Source organism: Salvelinus namaycush, chromosome 16, assembly GCF_016432855.1.
Source record: "Salvelinus namaycush isolate Seneca chromosome 16, SaNama_1.0, whole genome shotgun sequence".
Taxonomy (NCBI): domain Eukaryota; kingdom Metazoa; phylum Chordata; class Actinopteri; order Salmoniformes; family Salmonidae; genus Salvelinus; species Salvelinus namaycush.
Window position 1 is genome coordinate 442,112 of NC_052322.1, and position 13,907 is coordinate 456,018.

Genomic DNA, 13,907 nt, shown 5'->3' on the forward strand with positions numbered 1-13,907 from the left:
ATGTTACAGACATAGCTGGACAAGATGGAAACGGACACAGTGCGTACCGCGAAGAGGACCCACGACAGAAGAGGCCACGGACAGACAGAGCTGAAACTTCACCGCTTGACATGTATAATGAAATCCTGTTTGAGAATGAAACGACTGAATAAATGAACAACAAAACAGCACAGCAAGGAACTGAAAGAAATATATTTGGATGATGTTTTACTGGTAATGGGAACATATGTAAATGCCAACAAAATAACTTTTTGGTCAGTGTGTGTTTGAACTATTTAACTGTACTAGAAAGCTTAAAAGGCCGCAAAAAATGTAAATATCGGTTATCGGTATCGGGTTTTTTGGCAAGGAAAATATCGGATATCGGTAGCGGCCAAAAATGTCATATCGGTGCATCCCTAGTACATATAGCTAGGAATAAAGCAAAATTGAGTTAACAATAGCGTATGTGGTGAGTCAAAGTTAGTGCAAAAAGGGTCAATGCAGATAGTTAAATAATTAACCAAATAGCTACTCGGACTAACTATGGCTTGGGGGTAGAAGCTGTTCAGGGTCCTGTTGGTTCCAGATTTGGTGCATCAGACTTGCCATGTGGTAGCAGAGAGAACAGTCTATGACTTGGGTGACTGACAATTTGTAGAGTCTTCCTCTGACACCGCCTGGTATAGAGGTCCTGGATGGCAGGGAGCTCGGCCCCAGTGATGTACTGGGCCGTAAACACTATGCTCTGTAGCACCTTGCGGTCAGATGCAAAGCAGTTGCCATTTTTTTTCACCTTTATTTAACCAGGTAGGCAAGTTGAGAACAAGTTCTCATTTACAATTGCGACCTGGCCAAGATAAAGCAAAAGCAGTTCGACACATACAACAACAGAGTTACACATGGAGTAAAACAAACATACAGTCAATAATACAGTAGGAAAATAAGTCTATATATAATGTGAGCAAAAAAAGGCCATGGTGGCGAAGTAAATACAATATAGCAAGTAAAACACTGGAATGGCAGATTTGCAGTGGAAGAATGTGCAAAGTAGAAATATAAATAATGGGGTGCAAAGGAGCAAAATAAATAAATACAGTAGGAGAAGAGGTAGTTGTTTGGGCTAAATTATAGATGGGCTATGTACAGGTGCAGTAATCTGTGAGCTGCTCTGATAGCTGGTACTTAAAGCTAGTGAGGGAGATAAGTGTTTCCAGTTTCAGAGATTTTTGTAGTTCGTTCCATCCATTGGCAGCAGAGAACTGTAAGGAGAGGCGGCCAAAGGAGGAATTGGCTTTGGGGGTGAACAGAGAGATATACCTGCCGGAGCGCGTGCTGCTATGGTGACTAGCGAGCTGAGATAAGGGGAGACTGTACCTAGCAGGGTCTTGTAGATGACCTGGAGCCATTGGGTTTGGCGACGAGTATGAAGCAAGGGCCAGCCAACGAGAGCGTACAGGTCACAGTGGTGGGTAGTATATGGGGCTTTGGTGACAAAACGGAAGGCACTGTGATAGACTGCATCCAACTTATTGAGTAGGGTATTGGAGGCTATTTTGTAAATTACATCGCCGAAGTCGAGGATCGGTAGGATGGTCAGTTTTACGAGGGTATGTTTGGCAGCATGAGTGAAGGATGCTTTGTTGCAAAATAGAAGGCCAATTCTAGATTTAACTTTGGATTGGAGATGTTTGCAGTTTAGAGTCTAACCAGATACCTAGGTATTTGTAGTTGTCCACATATTCTAAGTCAGAACCGTCCAGAGTAGTGATGCTGGAAGGGCGGGCAGGTGCAGGCAGCGATCGGTTGAATAGCATGGATTTAGTTTTACTTGTATTTAAGAGCAGTTGGAGGCCACGGAAGGAGAGTTGTATGGCATTGAAGCTCGTCTGGAGGGTTAACACAGTGTCCAAAGAAGGGCCAGAAGTATACAGAATGGTGTCGTCTGTGTAGAGGTGGATCAGAGACTCACCAGCAGCAAGAGCGACATCATTGATGTATACAGAGAAGAGAGTCGGCCCAAGAATTGAACCCTGTGGCACCCCCATAGACTGCCAGAGGCACGGACAACATGCCCTCCGATTTGACACACTGAACTCTATCAGAGAAGTAGTTGGTGAACCAGGCGAGGCAATCATTTGAGAATCCAAGGCTATCGAGTCTGCCGATGAGGATGTGGTGATTGACAGAGTCGAAAGCCTTGGCCAGGTCAATGAATACGGCTGCACAGTATTGTTTCTTATTGATGGCGGTTAAGATATCGTTTAGGACCTTGAGCGTGGCTGAGGTGCACCCATGACCAGCTCTGAAACCAGATTGCATAGCGGAGAAGGTGCGGTGGGATTCGAAATGGTCGGTAATCTGTTTGTTAACTTGGCTTTCGAAGACCTTAGAAAGGCAGGGTAGGATATATATAGGTCTGTAGCAGTTTGGGTCAAGAGTGACCCCCCCTTTGAAGAGAGGGATAACCGCAGCTGCTTTCCAATCTTTGGGAATCTCAGACGACACGAAAGAGAGGTTGAACAGGCTAGTAATAGGGGTTGCAACAATTTCGGCAGATAGTTTTAGAAAGAAAGGGTCCGGATTATCTAGCCCGGCTGATTTGTAGGTGATAAGACAGCTAACGATTAGCGGGCCGCAGATGGGCGTTCAGGTTCCGTCGCGACGGAGGGGCCCGTTGGATAACTCCCTCGGGCAGATAACGTTGGTAGTCCAGTCGTGAAGGCCCGGTGGGGCTCCGTATCGGCAGTAAAACGGGTCCGGATAGGTGATTGTAGCCCAGGAGTGGCCATACCAAGTGGTGATGCAGCCAGTCAAGATGCTCTCAATTAGCAACAGTTGGACTTATCCTACAGCCTTCTTAGACTTAACAACCCTGAAGCAACTATCAACAGAAAGAAAATAATCACTAAAAATAGAAATCTCCCCCAAATACACATTAGACAATGTTAAAACATTCACGTAAAGGAAAGCACCAGGAATCGATGGCTTTCCTATACAATTTTATTTAACATTATGGGAGACATTAGAGTGGCCAGCCTCAGAAATCGCAGGCCAAATAAATGCTTCAGAGTTCAAGTAACAGAGACATCTCAACATCAACTGTCTAGTGGAGACTGCGTAAAATCAGGTCTTCATGGTCGAATTGTTGCAAAGAAACCACTACTAAAGGATACAAACGAGAAGAAGAGACTTGCTTGGGCCAAGAAACACGAGCAATGGACATTAGACCGGTAAAAATCTGTCCTTTGGTCTGATGAGTCCAAATTTGAGATTTTTGGTTCCAACGGCTGTGTCTTTATGAGATGCAGAGTAGGTGAACAGATGATCTCTGCATGTGTGGTTCCCACCGTGAAGCATGGAGGAGGAGGTGTGGGGGTGCTTTGCTGGTGACACTGTCAGTGATTTATTTAGAATTCAAGAAACACTTAACCAGCATGGTTACCACAGCATTCTCCAGCGATACGCCATCCCATCTGGTTTGCGCTTAGTGGGACTATCATTTGTTTTTCAACAGGGCAATGACCCAACACACCTTCAGGCTGTGTAAGGGCTATTTGACCAAGAAGGAGAGTGATGGAGTGCAGCATCCGATGACCTGGCCTCAACAATCACCCGACCTCAACCCAATTGAGATGGTTTGGGATGAGTTGGACCGCAGAGTGAAGGAAAAGCAGACAACAAGTGCTCCTCATATGTGGGAACTCCTTCAAGACTGTTGGAAAAGCATTCCTTATGAAGCTGGTTGAGAGAATGTCAAAGCTGTCATCAAGGCAAAGGGTGGCTACTTTGAAGAATCTAAAATATATTTTGATTTGTTTAAAACTTTTTGGGTTACTACATGATTCCATATGTGTAATTTCATAGTTTTGATACTATTCTACAATGTAGAAAATAGTAAAAAATAAAGAAAAACCCTTGAATGAGCAGGTGTGTCCAAACTTTTTACTGGTACTGTACATATCCCAACCAGAAGCCATGGATTACAGGCAACATCCGCACCGAGATAAAGGCTAGAGCTGCCGCTTTCAAGGAGCGGGACACTAATCCGGACGCTTACAAGAAATCCCGCTATGCCCTCCGACAAACCATCAAACAGGCAAAGTGTCAATACAGGACTAAGAATGAGTCCTACTACACCGGCTCTGACACTCGTCGAATGTGGCCGGGCTTGCAAACTATTACGGACTACAAAGGGAAACCCAGCCACGAGCTGCCCAGTGTTGCGAGCCTACCAGATGAGCTAAATGCCTTTTATAATCGCTTTAATGCAAACAACACTGAAGTATGCATGAGAGCACCAGCTGTTCCGGGCGACTGTGTGATCACACTCTCCGTAGCCGATGTGAGCAAGACCTTTAAACAGGTCAACCTTCACAAGGACGCAGGGCCAGACGGCTTACCAGGACGTGTACTCAGAGCATGCGCGGACAAACTGGCAAGTGTCTTCACTGACATTTTCAACCTCTCCCTGACCGAGTCTGTAATACCTACATGTTTCAAGCAGACCACCATAGTCCCTGTGCCCAAGAAAGTGAAGGTAACCTGCTTAAATGACTTCTGCCCCGTAGCACTCACGTCGTTAGCCATGAAGTGCTTAAAAAGGCTGGTCATGGCTCACAACACCATCATTCCAGAAACCCTAGACCCACTTCCATTCGCATACCACCCCAACAGATCTGCAGATGACACAATCTCAATCGCAGTCCACACTGCCCTTTCCCATCTGGACAAAAGCAACACCTATGTGAGAATGCTATTCATTGACTACAGCTCAGCATTCAACACCATAGTGCCCTCAAAGCTCATCACTAAGCTAAGGACCCTAGAACTAAACACCTTTCTCTGCAACTGGATCCTGGACTTCCTGACGGGCCGCCCCAGGTGGAAAGTGTAGGCAACAACACACCTGCCACACTGATCATCAACACGGGGGCCCCTCAGGGATGCGTTTTTAATCCCCTCCTGTACTCCCTGTTCACTCAGGGCTGCGTGGCCAAGCATTACAACAGTGATAGGCCTGATCACCGACAATGATGAGACAGCCTATTGGGAGGAGGTGAGAGACCTGGCAGTGTTGTACAACCTCTCCCTCAATATGAGCAAGACAAAGGAGCTGATTGTGGACTACAGGAAATGGAGGGCTGAACACGCCCCCATTCACATGGACGGGACTGTATTGGAGCAGGTCGAGAGTTTCAAGTTCCTTGATGTCCACATCACCAACAAACTATCATGGTCCAAAATCACCAAGACAGTCATGAAGAGGGCACGACAACACCTTTTCCCCCTCAGGAGACTGAAAAGATTTTGCATGGGTCCCCAGATCCTAAAAAAGTTATACAGCTGCACCGTCGAGAGCATCCTGACTGGTTGCATCACCGCCTGATGTGGTTACTGCTTGGCATCCAACCGCAAGGCGCTAAAGAGGGTAGTGCGTATGGACCAGTACATCACTGGGGCCAAGCTTCCTGCCATCCAGGACCTAAATACTAGGCAGTGTCAGAGGAAGGCCCAAAAAATTGTCAAAGACTCCAGTCACCCAAGTCATAGACTGTTCTCTATGCTACCGCACGGAAAGCGGTACCAGAGCGCCAAGTCTAGGTCCAAAAGGCTCCTTAACAACTTCTACCCACAAGCCATAAGACTGGCCACCCAGACTATTTATATTGATCCCCTTTTTGTTTTTACACTGCTGCTACTCACTGTTTATTATCTATGCATAGTCACTTTACCCTTACCTACATGTACAAATTACCTAGACTAACCTGTACCCCCGCACATTGACTCGGTACCCCCTGTATTATAGCCTTGTTATTGTTACTTTTTTATTTTATTTTTTACTTTAGTTTATTTAGTAAATATTTTCTTAACTCTATTTATTGAACTGCATTGTTGGTTAAGGGCTTGTAAGTAAGCAATTCACGGTAAGGTCTACACCTGTTGTATTCGGTGCATGTGACAAATACAATTTGATTTGAATGTTTTTGGATCAATCTATTAAAATGATTCATTCAACAAATTCAAATAATTCCTATTCTGTTCCACACACTGACATTCACAGCTGAGCAGACACAGCACAACAAAACTAAGCTGCTGTGACACCTATGTGTCTACTCTACTAAAAGATTACTGCTTTGAACTCAAAGGATTTGCAAGGGTCAGTGGTAATCTAGACCAGTAGGAGGCAGTGATGTCTCACAGTGCAATTGACATACACAGTCATTTGCAGTGTTCACAATCACAGTCTCTAAAGGCCTATGCAACAGGCACAACTGCTGGCCACCCTCACTATATTTGTATATAGAAATCGAAAAGTTGCTTGCCATGCACCTGGCCTATGGGTCATCCATCCACTTCAACCCATCTCTCCATACTCACATACACAGTGCAGATATACATATAAACACCTGCGCCAGGTCCCCCATACACTTACAGACATACAAACAGACCTGCCCTATTAGCTTCTATAAGTCAACTTATTGTAGTTCTCACACATGCACACACACAACCGACACACATTCACCCCAACCGCCCACTCACCCCATACCACTGACCTAGCTTGCAGGTTCTCCAGCTCCAGGCTCCTCTCCCGCTCCAGCTTGGAGAGGGCGTCTTTGTGGCGGCGGGTCTCCTGGTGGAGGTGGTCCTCAGCGTGGAGCTCTTGCTCCTTGAGCTGCTCCTCTAGGGCATTGGCCCGGTGCACCAGCTGCAGGTTCTCCTGGCGGAGCCGTGTGTGCTGCTCCCCGCTGGCCTCCGAGTCCTTCTCCAGCTCTGCTGCACGACGCTCCAGCAGGAGCACCTGGGAGAGGGATGGGGTGAGGGTTAGAACAGAGCAGTGCTGTTTGTTTAATAGGATCTATTTTAGTCCACAACGGGGGGGGGGGGGGGGGGGGGGGGGGGGGGGGCGCTAATCTGTTATGTGGTACAACAGTGTGTGGAACTGACAGGTTTTTTGTGGCATTTAAGTGATTGAGAACTACATGATATTTTCTTTGATGTTCAGTGCTGTATAATATGGTGCTATTTGATGCTGAACTTTTTCTTTACATTAATATTCAGTGCTGTATAATGCTGTTTGATAAACTCTGTATGATGCTGTATAATGTTATGATGCTGTGTTGTGATGTTGAACTCTGACCTTCTCAGTGATGTCGGTGTCGGCCAGATCCAGTATGTCCCGGGACAGTTCGCCCATGCTGTCCAGCGTCATGGAGCTGTTCCGGAGGTGTCTGAAACACCGGAGAGGAAATATGATAAATGGTTTTCATAAAGAAAGCCCTGTTCTGTCCCTGAAAGCTTTTGCTATTCCACACCAGACTTAGCTACAATTTCAAGATAAGTCAAGATAGCTGGTTATGTTTATCCCAAAAAGACAACATATTTTCACATTCAATTTCAAATAATATTCTACAGAATGAATTCAACGAATACATTTTGACCTACCGTGCTACTTTCTTGCTGGACAGCCTCTTGCTGGAGCTGAATGGAAACCAGACAGGAAACCAGTCAGGAAGAGAGAAAGTATAAGAGGAAAGAGACACTGTCCATCTCCTGGTGTCCCTCTTTCCTACTCCCCACCCCCTCATCCCTCGCTCCAAAAAGCAGAGGGATAAAGAGGGTGTTATACTGAGAGGATAGGGTCCTAAAGTATCGTACATGTTCATATGCACATCTGAGTACTCACACACACAACCAGGGTCGTGTTCATTAGGGCACGCAACAGAAGATGTTATAAAATGTGTTGCAACAGGAAACGAACATGCGTGTTTCTTATTGGACAAGTGTGAGGCAGGCCTAGTCCCTCCCTGTTACAGTACATTTTCTTATGTTATGTGCCTAATGAACACAACCCAGGCACAATTTATTAATATTTTTTATCAGCACTCATTGAACAGGCACAAGATGATTAAGTCTATTTGTAAGGTTGCAATGGAATACTTGAAATGGAACATGAGAGCAATGACATAAGCCATACACCAATCATAATTTTATCTCGGCAGGCTTTTTATTTGAGAGAAACGGTGGTGAAGTTGACCCTGCTCAGTCAATCGACTGCTCTTCCCTCTGCCAGCCTTTAGCTGACTCGACAGTTAACCCGTCAACTTCTAGTGAATCTTTGTTTTCATTTCAATAATGTACTATCTGTGATGTGCTTTATACCTGCTTAAGATTGATGTAAAAAAAAAAAAAAAAAAACAGCTGGATCTGATATGCTTGATCCATTTTTACTGCAGCTCTCTGACCCCATGATTGTTGATTCATTAATCCATATTTCTAACCTGACGATTATATCTGGTACTATCCCCAAGGTTTGGAAGGAGGCCCATGTACTCCACCTTCGCAAAGGTGGTGACCCTTGTGACCTAAATAATTATTGGCCTATTTCTAAACTTTCTTGCCTAGCTAAAATATTAGAATCCTTGATTCAATCTCAGCTGAGATCTTTCTTATCTTTGAAATATAAATGTACATCAGTTGGGTTTTAAACCAGATCATATAGCCTTATTTCTGCTGCATTCCTAGTTATACATGTGGTTAACTGTTATACATGTGGTTAACATGTGGTTAACTCTTCATTGACATGAAGAGGGCAGCACTATACACACAGGTACACATGGATTTTGTGTTGTAGATATGTGGTAGTGGATTATGGGCCTGAGTGCACACATTTAGTGTGTTGTGAATTCTGTAATGAATGTATTGTAATGTTTTAAAAATTGTATATCTGCCTTAATTTTGTCGGACCCCAGGAAGAGTAGCTGCTGCCTTGGCATCAGCTACTGGGGATCCATAATAAATACAAATGTCAAAGGCTTTCGATACTGTTGATCACTCACTGGTAATTCAGAGGCTTTCCTCAAATTGGCCTAGACAAGGCTGCATGTAACTGGTTAAAAAATGACTTAACGGATAGATCCCCATTAGCTGCTGCTTTTGCAACAGCTAATGGGGATCCTAATAAAATACCAAAAATGTATATCTACTGATGGTGTTAAATCAGGTTTTCTGGATATTACGAAAGGTGTAGCGCAGAGGTCGATTCATGGTCTTGTACTTTTTACGGTTTAGATTACCAATATCGAGTTGTCTGTAAAAAATTGTAACCTGCACTTGTATGCCGATTATACTGTCGTGTATGCTATTGCCCCCACGGTTGACCATGCTCTATCTGAACTACAGACTGCCTTCATTGTATTAGAAAAAAAACTTTATTGACCTGAAATGTGTACTGAATGCTGATAAAACTAAGTATATGATGTTCTCTAGAGCGCATAAAAATAAGTCTGATGATTTAAGCATATGTATTTTGGATGGTGTCCATATTGATCGTGTCCATGCTTACAAATAACTGGGCATCTGGATAGATGAAAAGCTGTCGTTTAAAAAGCATATTGCGGAGTTAGTTAAGAAGCTGAGAATAAAAATGGCATTTTTCTATAGAAATAGGTCCTACCTCTCGCTAAATAGTAGAAAGCAGATCATTCAGTTGACGTTCGTATTGGTCCGATGCTTTGGCGACGTCATCAATATGAACGCAGCTGACAATTCAGCCGTTAGATGCAGTTTATCATAGCGCACTGCGCTGTAATACGGGCAAACATTTTTGTTCTCATCACTGCATTCACTGCAACCAGAAAGTTGGTTGGCCCTCTTTGATGTCACTTAACTTGATACATTGCTACGTGTTCATTTATAAAGCCCTTTTACAAAAAGTCCCACTATACCTAACAGCACCACTAAACTTTAGATGCACGAGTTACCACGCCCGGTCTCAGGGATGGCTAACTGTGGAAATTCCTTTGGTCTCTACTGAGTTAGGTAAATCAGCTTTAAGTTTTCCTGCACCTTATTTGTGGAACAATCTTTCTTAAAGGTGATGTTCTGGTGGCTGTAGGGCAATTCAGAAGGCTGATTGAGAACTTTATTACTGATGAAAGTGTGTTTTTAACGACTGTGTTTTTCTTTCAGCTTGCATTTTGTATTTATATTTTGATGTGTGCATTTTCTGTAATTTAGGGCTCATCTGTAAGAGAATTTGGTCTCAGTATGACTCCCTGATAAAACAAAGGTTCAAACCATTGTAATTGACATCACTGACCTGTGAAGTTAATTCAGATTTTTTTTTTTTTTTTTTTTACATTTGTCACTGCACAGATAGAATTCTTTCCATGAGCTTGACAGGATGTGAGATACAGTATGTATATATGAAACGTATAAGGCATGCACTGATATGAGCAATGGGAACTCCGGGCAAACCTTCTGTTGGCAACATAGCACCAACAGCTAGAGCAAAGCATGACAGTCCACCAAACTCAGTTTAAAAACAACCATGCCCTTTAACCTTATGAATCCTATTATAACAATGCAGTACAGATACGATGAGCAAGCTTGAGTTTGAGTGAGAGGTTCTCCCCAAAACAAGCTCAGTCAAGCCAAACACCAATGCTGTCAACACACCACAACTCACACACAAACGTGCACTGAAGAGTGAAGATGAGTGGAGCGAGTGAGATGTGTGTGACGAACCTATTCAAAAACACACAAACACCGTCATAATCTGTGCATGTGTCTGTCTATTTGACATTAAACACAGCACGCGTGTGTGCATCTTACCAATTGAACATAACAGGGCAGCACATGCACAGACAACTAAAGTAATGTGTTTCCTTGTCAACACGGCAACACACACACACACACACACACACACACACACACACACACACACACACACACACACACACACACACACACACACACACACACACACACACACACACACACACACACACACACACACACACACACACACACACACACACGGGTAAGCTTAGTGGTGGTGAGAAGTGTTACCTATTCATCTCTAGGAAATTGAGGCGGGTGGAGAGGTCCTCCAGGCGAGAGATTTGTTTGTGACATTGGTTACAGAAAAAGTCCAGCGCCTCCTCCCTAAGGAAGCTCTGAAAGCTTGCAGGGAGAGTAGTTGGGGCGCTGGGGAGAGGAAGAGAGGAGGGGGAAAGGAGAGGGAGTGAGTGCCGGAAAAGTGGGGTGCACAGTGAGGAAGCTTTGGGGATGAAGAGCGCAGGATTATCAGAGTTTGTGAAAAGTGAGGCAAATTGGGCTGTGGGGTTTACTGAAAGGTTGGAATCCATCTCAGTGTTGTTACATCCGAGGTTTCGTCCTGTCATTGGGCTCACTTTAATACACTGAGTGTGTAAAACATTTAAGAACACCTGCTCTTTCCATGACATAGACTGACCAGGTGAATACAGGTGAAAGTTATGATCCCTTATTGATGTCACTTGTTAAATCCACTTCAAATCAGTGTAGATGAAGGGGAGAAGACTGGTTAAAAGAATGATTTTTAAGCCTCGAGACAATTGAGACATGGATTGTGTATGTGTGCCATTCAGAGGGTGAGTGGGCAAGACAAAAGATTTAAGTGCCTTTGAACCGGGTATGGTAGTAGGTGCCAGGCGCACTGGTTAGTGTCAAGAACTGCAACGCTGCTGGGTTTTTCACACTCAACAATTTCCTGTGTGTATCAAGAATGGTCCACCACCCAAAGAACATCCAGCCAACTTGACACAACTGTGGGAAGAATTGGTGTCAACATGGGCCAACATCCCTGTGGAATGCGTTCAACACCTAATAGAGTCCATTCCCTGACGAATTGAGGCTGTTCTGAGTGCAAAAGGTGAGTGTGCAACTCAATATTAGGAAGGTATAGTGAAGGACACTAATGTGAAGTAACAGCGGCAGTAGGTTATGTATGTGTGTGTTGCAGTAGGTAGTGACGCAACAGCGTGTGTTTGTAGACAGAGTGGCAGTGAAGCAGCAGTGTACCGTCTCTAGGTGTGTGTGTTTGTCTTGTAAGACGAGGAGTGGTTAACATCCTGTGTGTACAGAGGTGTCGTTTACACACATCTGTGTGAAAGGGGTCGTATCAATTTTACAGCTTTGACCAGTCGTACGTCTCTTGGCATCACCGCACACAGCACTGCACTAACCACAATGCTCCTGCAACACACTGTAAATCACAGTGGACTGATTCAAACTGGCTTAGTGCCCATTAATTCTAGTTGGAAGGAAGTTATGGTTGTAACGTTGAATTACCGAGGGGGAGAAAGGTTTAGTATTACTTGTAACTCAGAAGGAATCAATAAAGCCAAGCCATTTAGGCCAGCTTATTTCCATATTGTGACCGAGAGAGAAAATCTAGGTAGTTAGCTGGCTAAGCGCTTGGGAAAATATCACGCAAACGGGAATTACGCATTATCCGGCTTAGCGTCTCTGATGTAAACAAAGGGGGGGGTGGAGTGACCGCAGAAAAACGAGAGGAAGTGCTCAGGGGTGTTCAGGCAGAGCAGTACCGTGTCAGAGGAAGGAGAGAGGGGAGTGAGTGGTCAGGTGAAACAGACACGTATCCATATTGCCCGGCTCAACCCCCAGCTTTGTTAGGCAGCATATGGACTTTCAATGTTGTCTAAATTCCATTCCAGAAACATGGCTCTGTTTGCCCTTGATAACTTGCCCTTGCAAACTCAAGGGGACTGGATGTGTGAAAGTATATGGTGTGAAGTAGCTCTGCCTGTCCTTCAAACCAATTTTTTTATAAATGAGTTTGCACCATATTGCTTTCACCTGCCTAGTCCTTTCAGATACCTCAGAGCGAGCAATGAAGGGCAGAGAAGGGAGCGAGTTTTTTGGAATGGAATCCAGCCAGTGTCCTCAGTTTCACTGAGTAAGCAGCAACAGGGAGAGAGAGTGTGAGTAAGTGAACTTTGCCCATGTTCCCTTTTATCTCACCCTTCAGGAACAGGAGGCAGTAGGGGTGGAATGGGAAGGACGTCTCCAGAGAGTCCTTGTCATGTTTGACCTCCAGTCTTTCCAAACATATAGCCAGTCAGTCTGGTTATAACCGGGGGAGGTTGTGACTGTTAAAATGTAGCTAATTAAATCTACCCTGCTACTCTATCCAGCAGGACAACAATTTCCCTGTTCCCAGACAGGAGCCAATGACGAAGACTACAAACAACTGTGTTTGACTTTAGAGGTGATATCCTAGGATTAAATAATATTATCGTTGGTAACAATATGGCAGATACTGTGGGAGACCTTCATCCGACATGTCTGTTTTCAACTGATTAGTGGTACTAAGCCTAGCCTACACATTCCTATATGTCACAGTCATACTTTGAGTGCTTAGTTGGTGTGGGCTATTGACTGGGTCCGTTCTTTAAGGGTGGTCCGTACCTGGGAGAGAGTAGCAGGGAGGAGCAGTTGTTCTGGTCCAGGGTCTGGAGGTGGGACGAGTCCCCCTCTCCATCTGTCCCCTCCTCAGTGGTGTCCAGCAGCAGCTCCGAGGTGTTGCTCTCCCCAAAGTCCTCAAAGTGCTCCTCCTCCCTGCCGATCACTGTCACCAGGGAGAGGCTGTGCAGCTCTGAGCTCAAGGAGAACCTGAGGGAGAGAGGGAAAAGGGAGGATAACAATGAGTGTGTATAAAAGAGAAAAAAGAGAAAAATAAGAGAAGAATAGCCCTTCAAGTACACACAGCAAACCTATTTAAAAAAAAGTATTTTCCTGCACTTAGCCAATTTTGGAGGTACTGGATTTTGTGTGAATGTTGTCAGGGGTGGAAATGCAGGTAAATGCTGGTAAACCTTGTTTGATCATTTACAGGCTTCATGGTTTGTGGTTCTATGCATCTACAAAGCATTCAGAAAGTATTCAGACCCCTTCACTTTTTCCACATTCTGTTACGTTGCAGCCTTATTCAAAAATGTATTAAAATATTTTTTTTGTCAACCATCAATACACAATACCCTATAATCACAAAGCGAAAACAGGTTTTTAGAAATTTTTGCAAATCTAAACAAAAACCCCCAGAAATACCTTATTTACATAAGTATTCAGACCCTTTGCTA

General features: G+C 44.3%; 1 protein-coding gene across 1 annotated transcript in view; it reads right to left on the reverse strand.

The window, feature by feature from the left end:
* LOC120060835 (rab11 family-interacting protein 3-like) overlaps positions 1-13,907 on the reverse strand; it is a 108,312-nt gene that overhangs the window by 16,181 nt on the left and 78,224 nt on the right. The window contains exons 8-11 of the mRNA XM_039010255.1: positions 13,237-13,440; positions 7,426-7,461; positions 7,121-7,211; positions 6,537-6,781 (exon numbers count right to left, since the gene is read on the reverse strand). Of these exons, the coding sequence (XP_038866183.1) occupies positions 6,537-6,781; positions 7,121-7,211; positions 7,426-7,461; positions 13,237-13,440 (576 nt within the window). The remainder of the gene's footprint in view (positions 1-6,536; positions 6,782-7,120; positions 7,212-7,425; positions 7,462-13,236; positions 13,441-13,907) is intronic.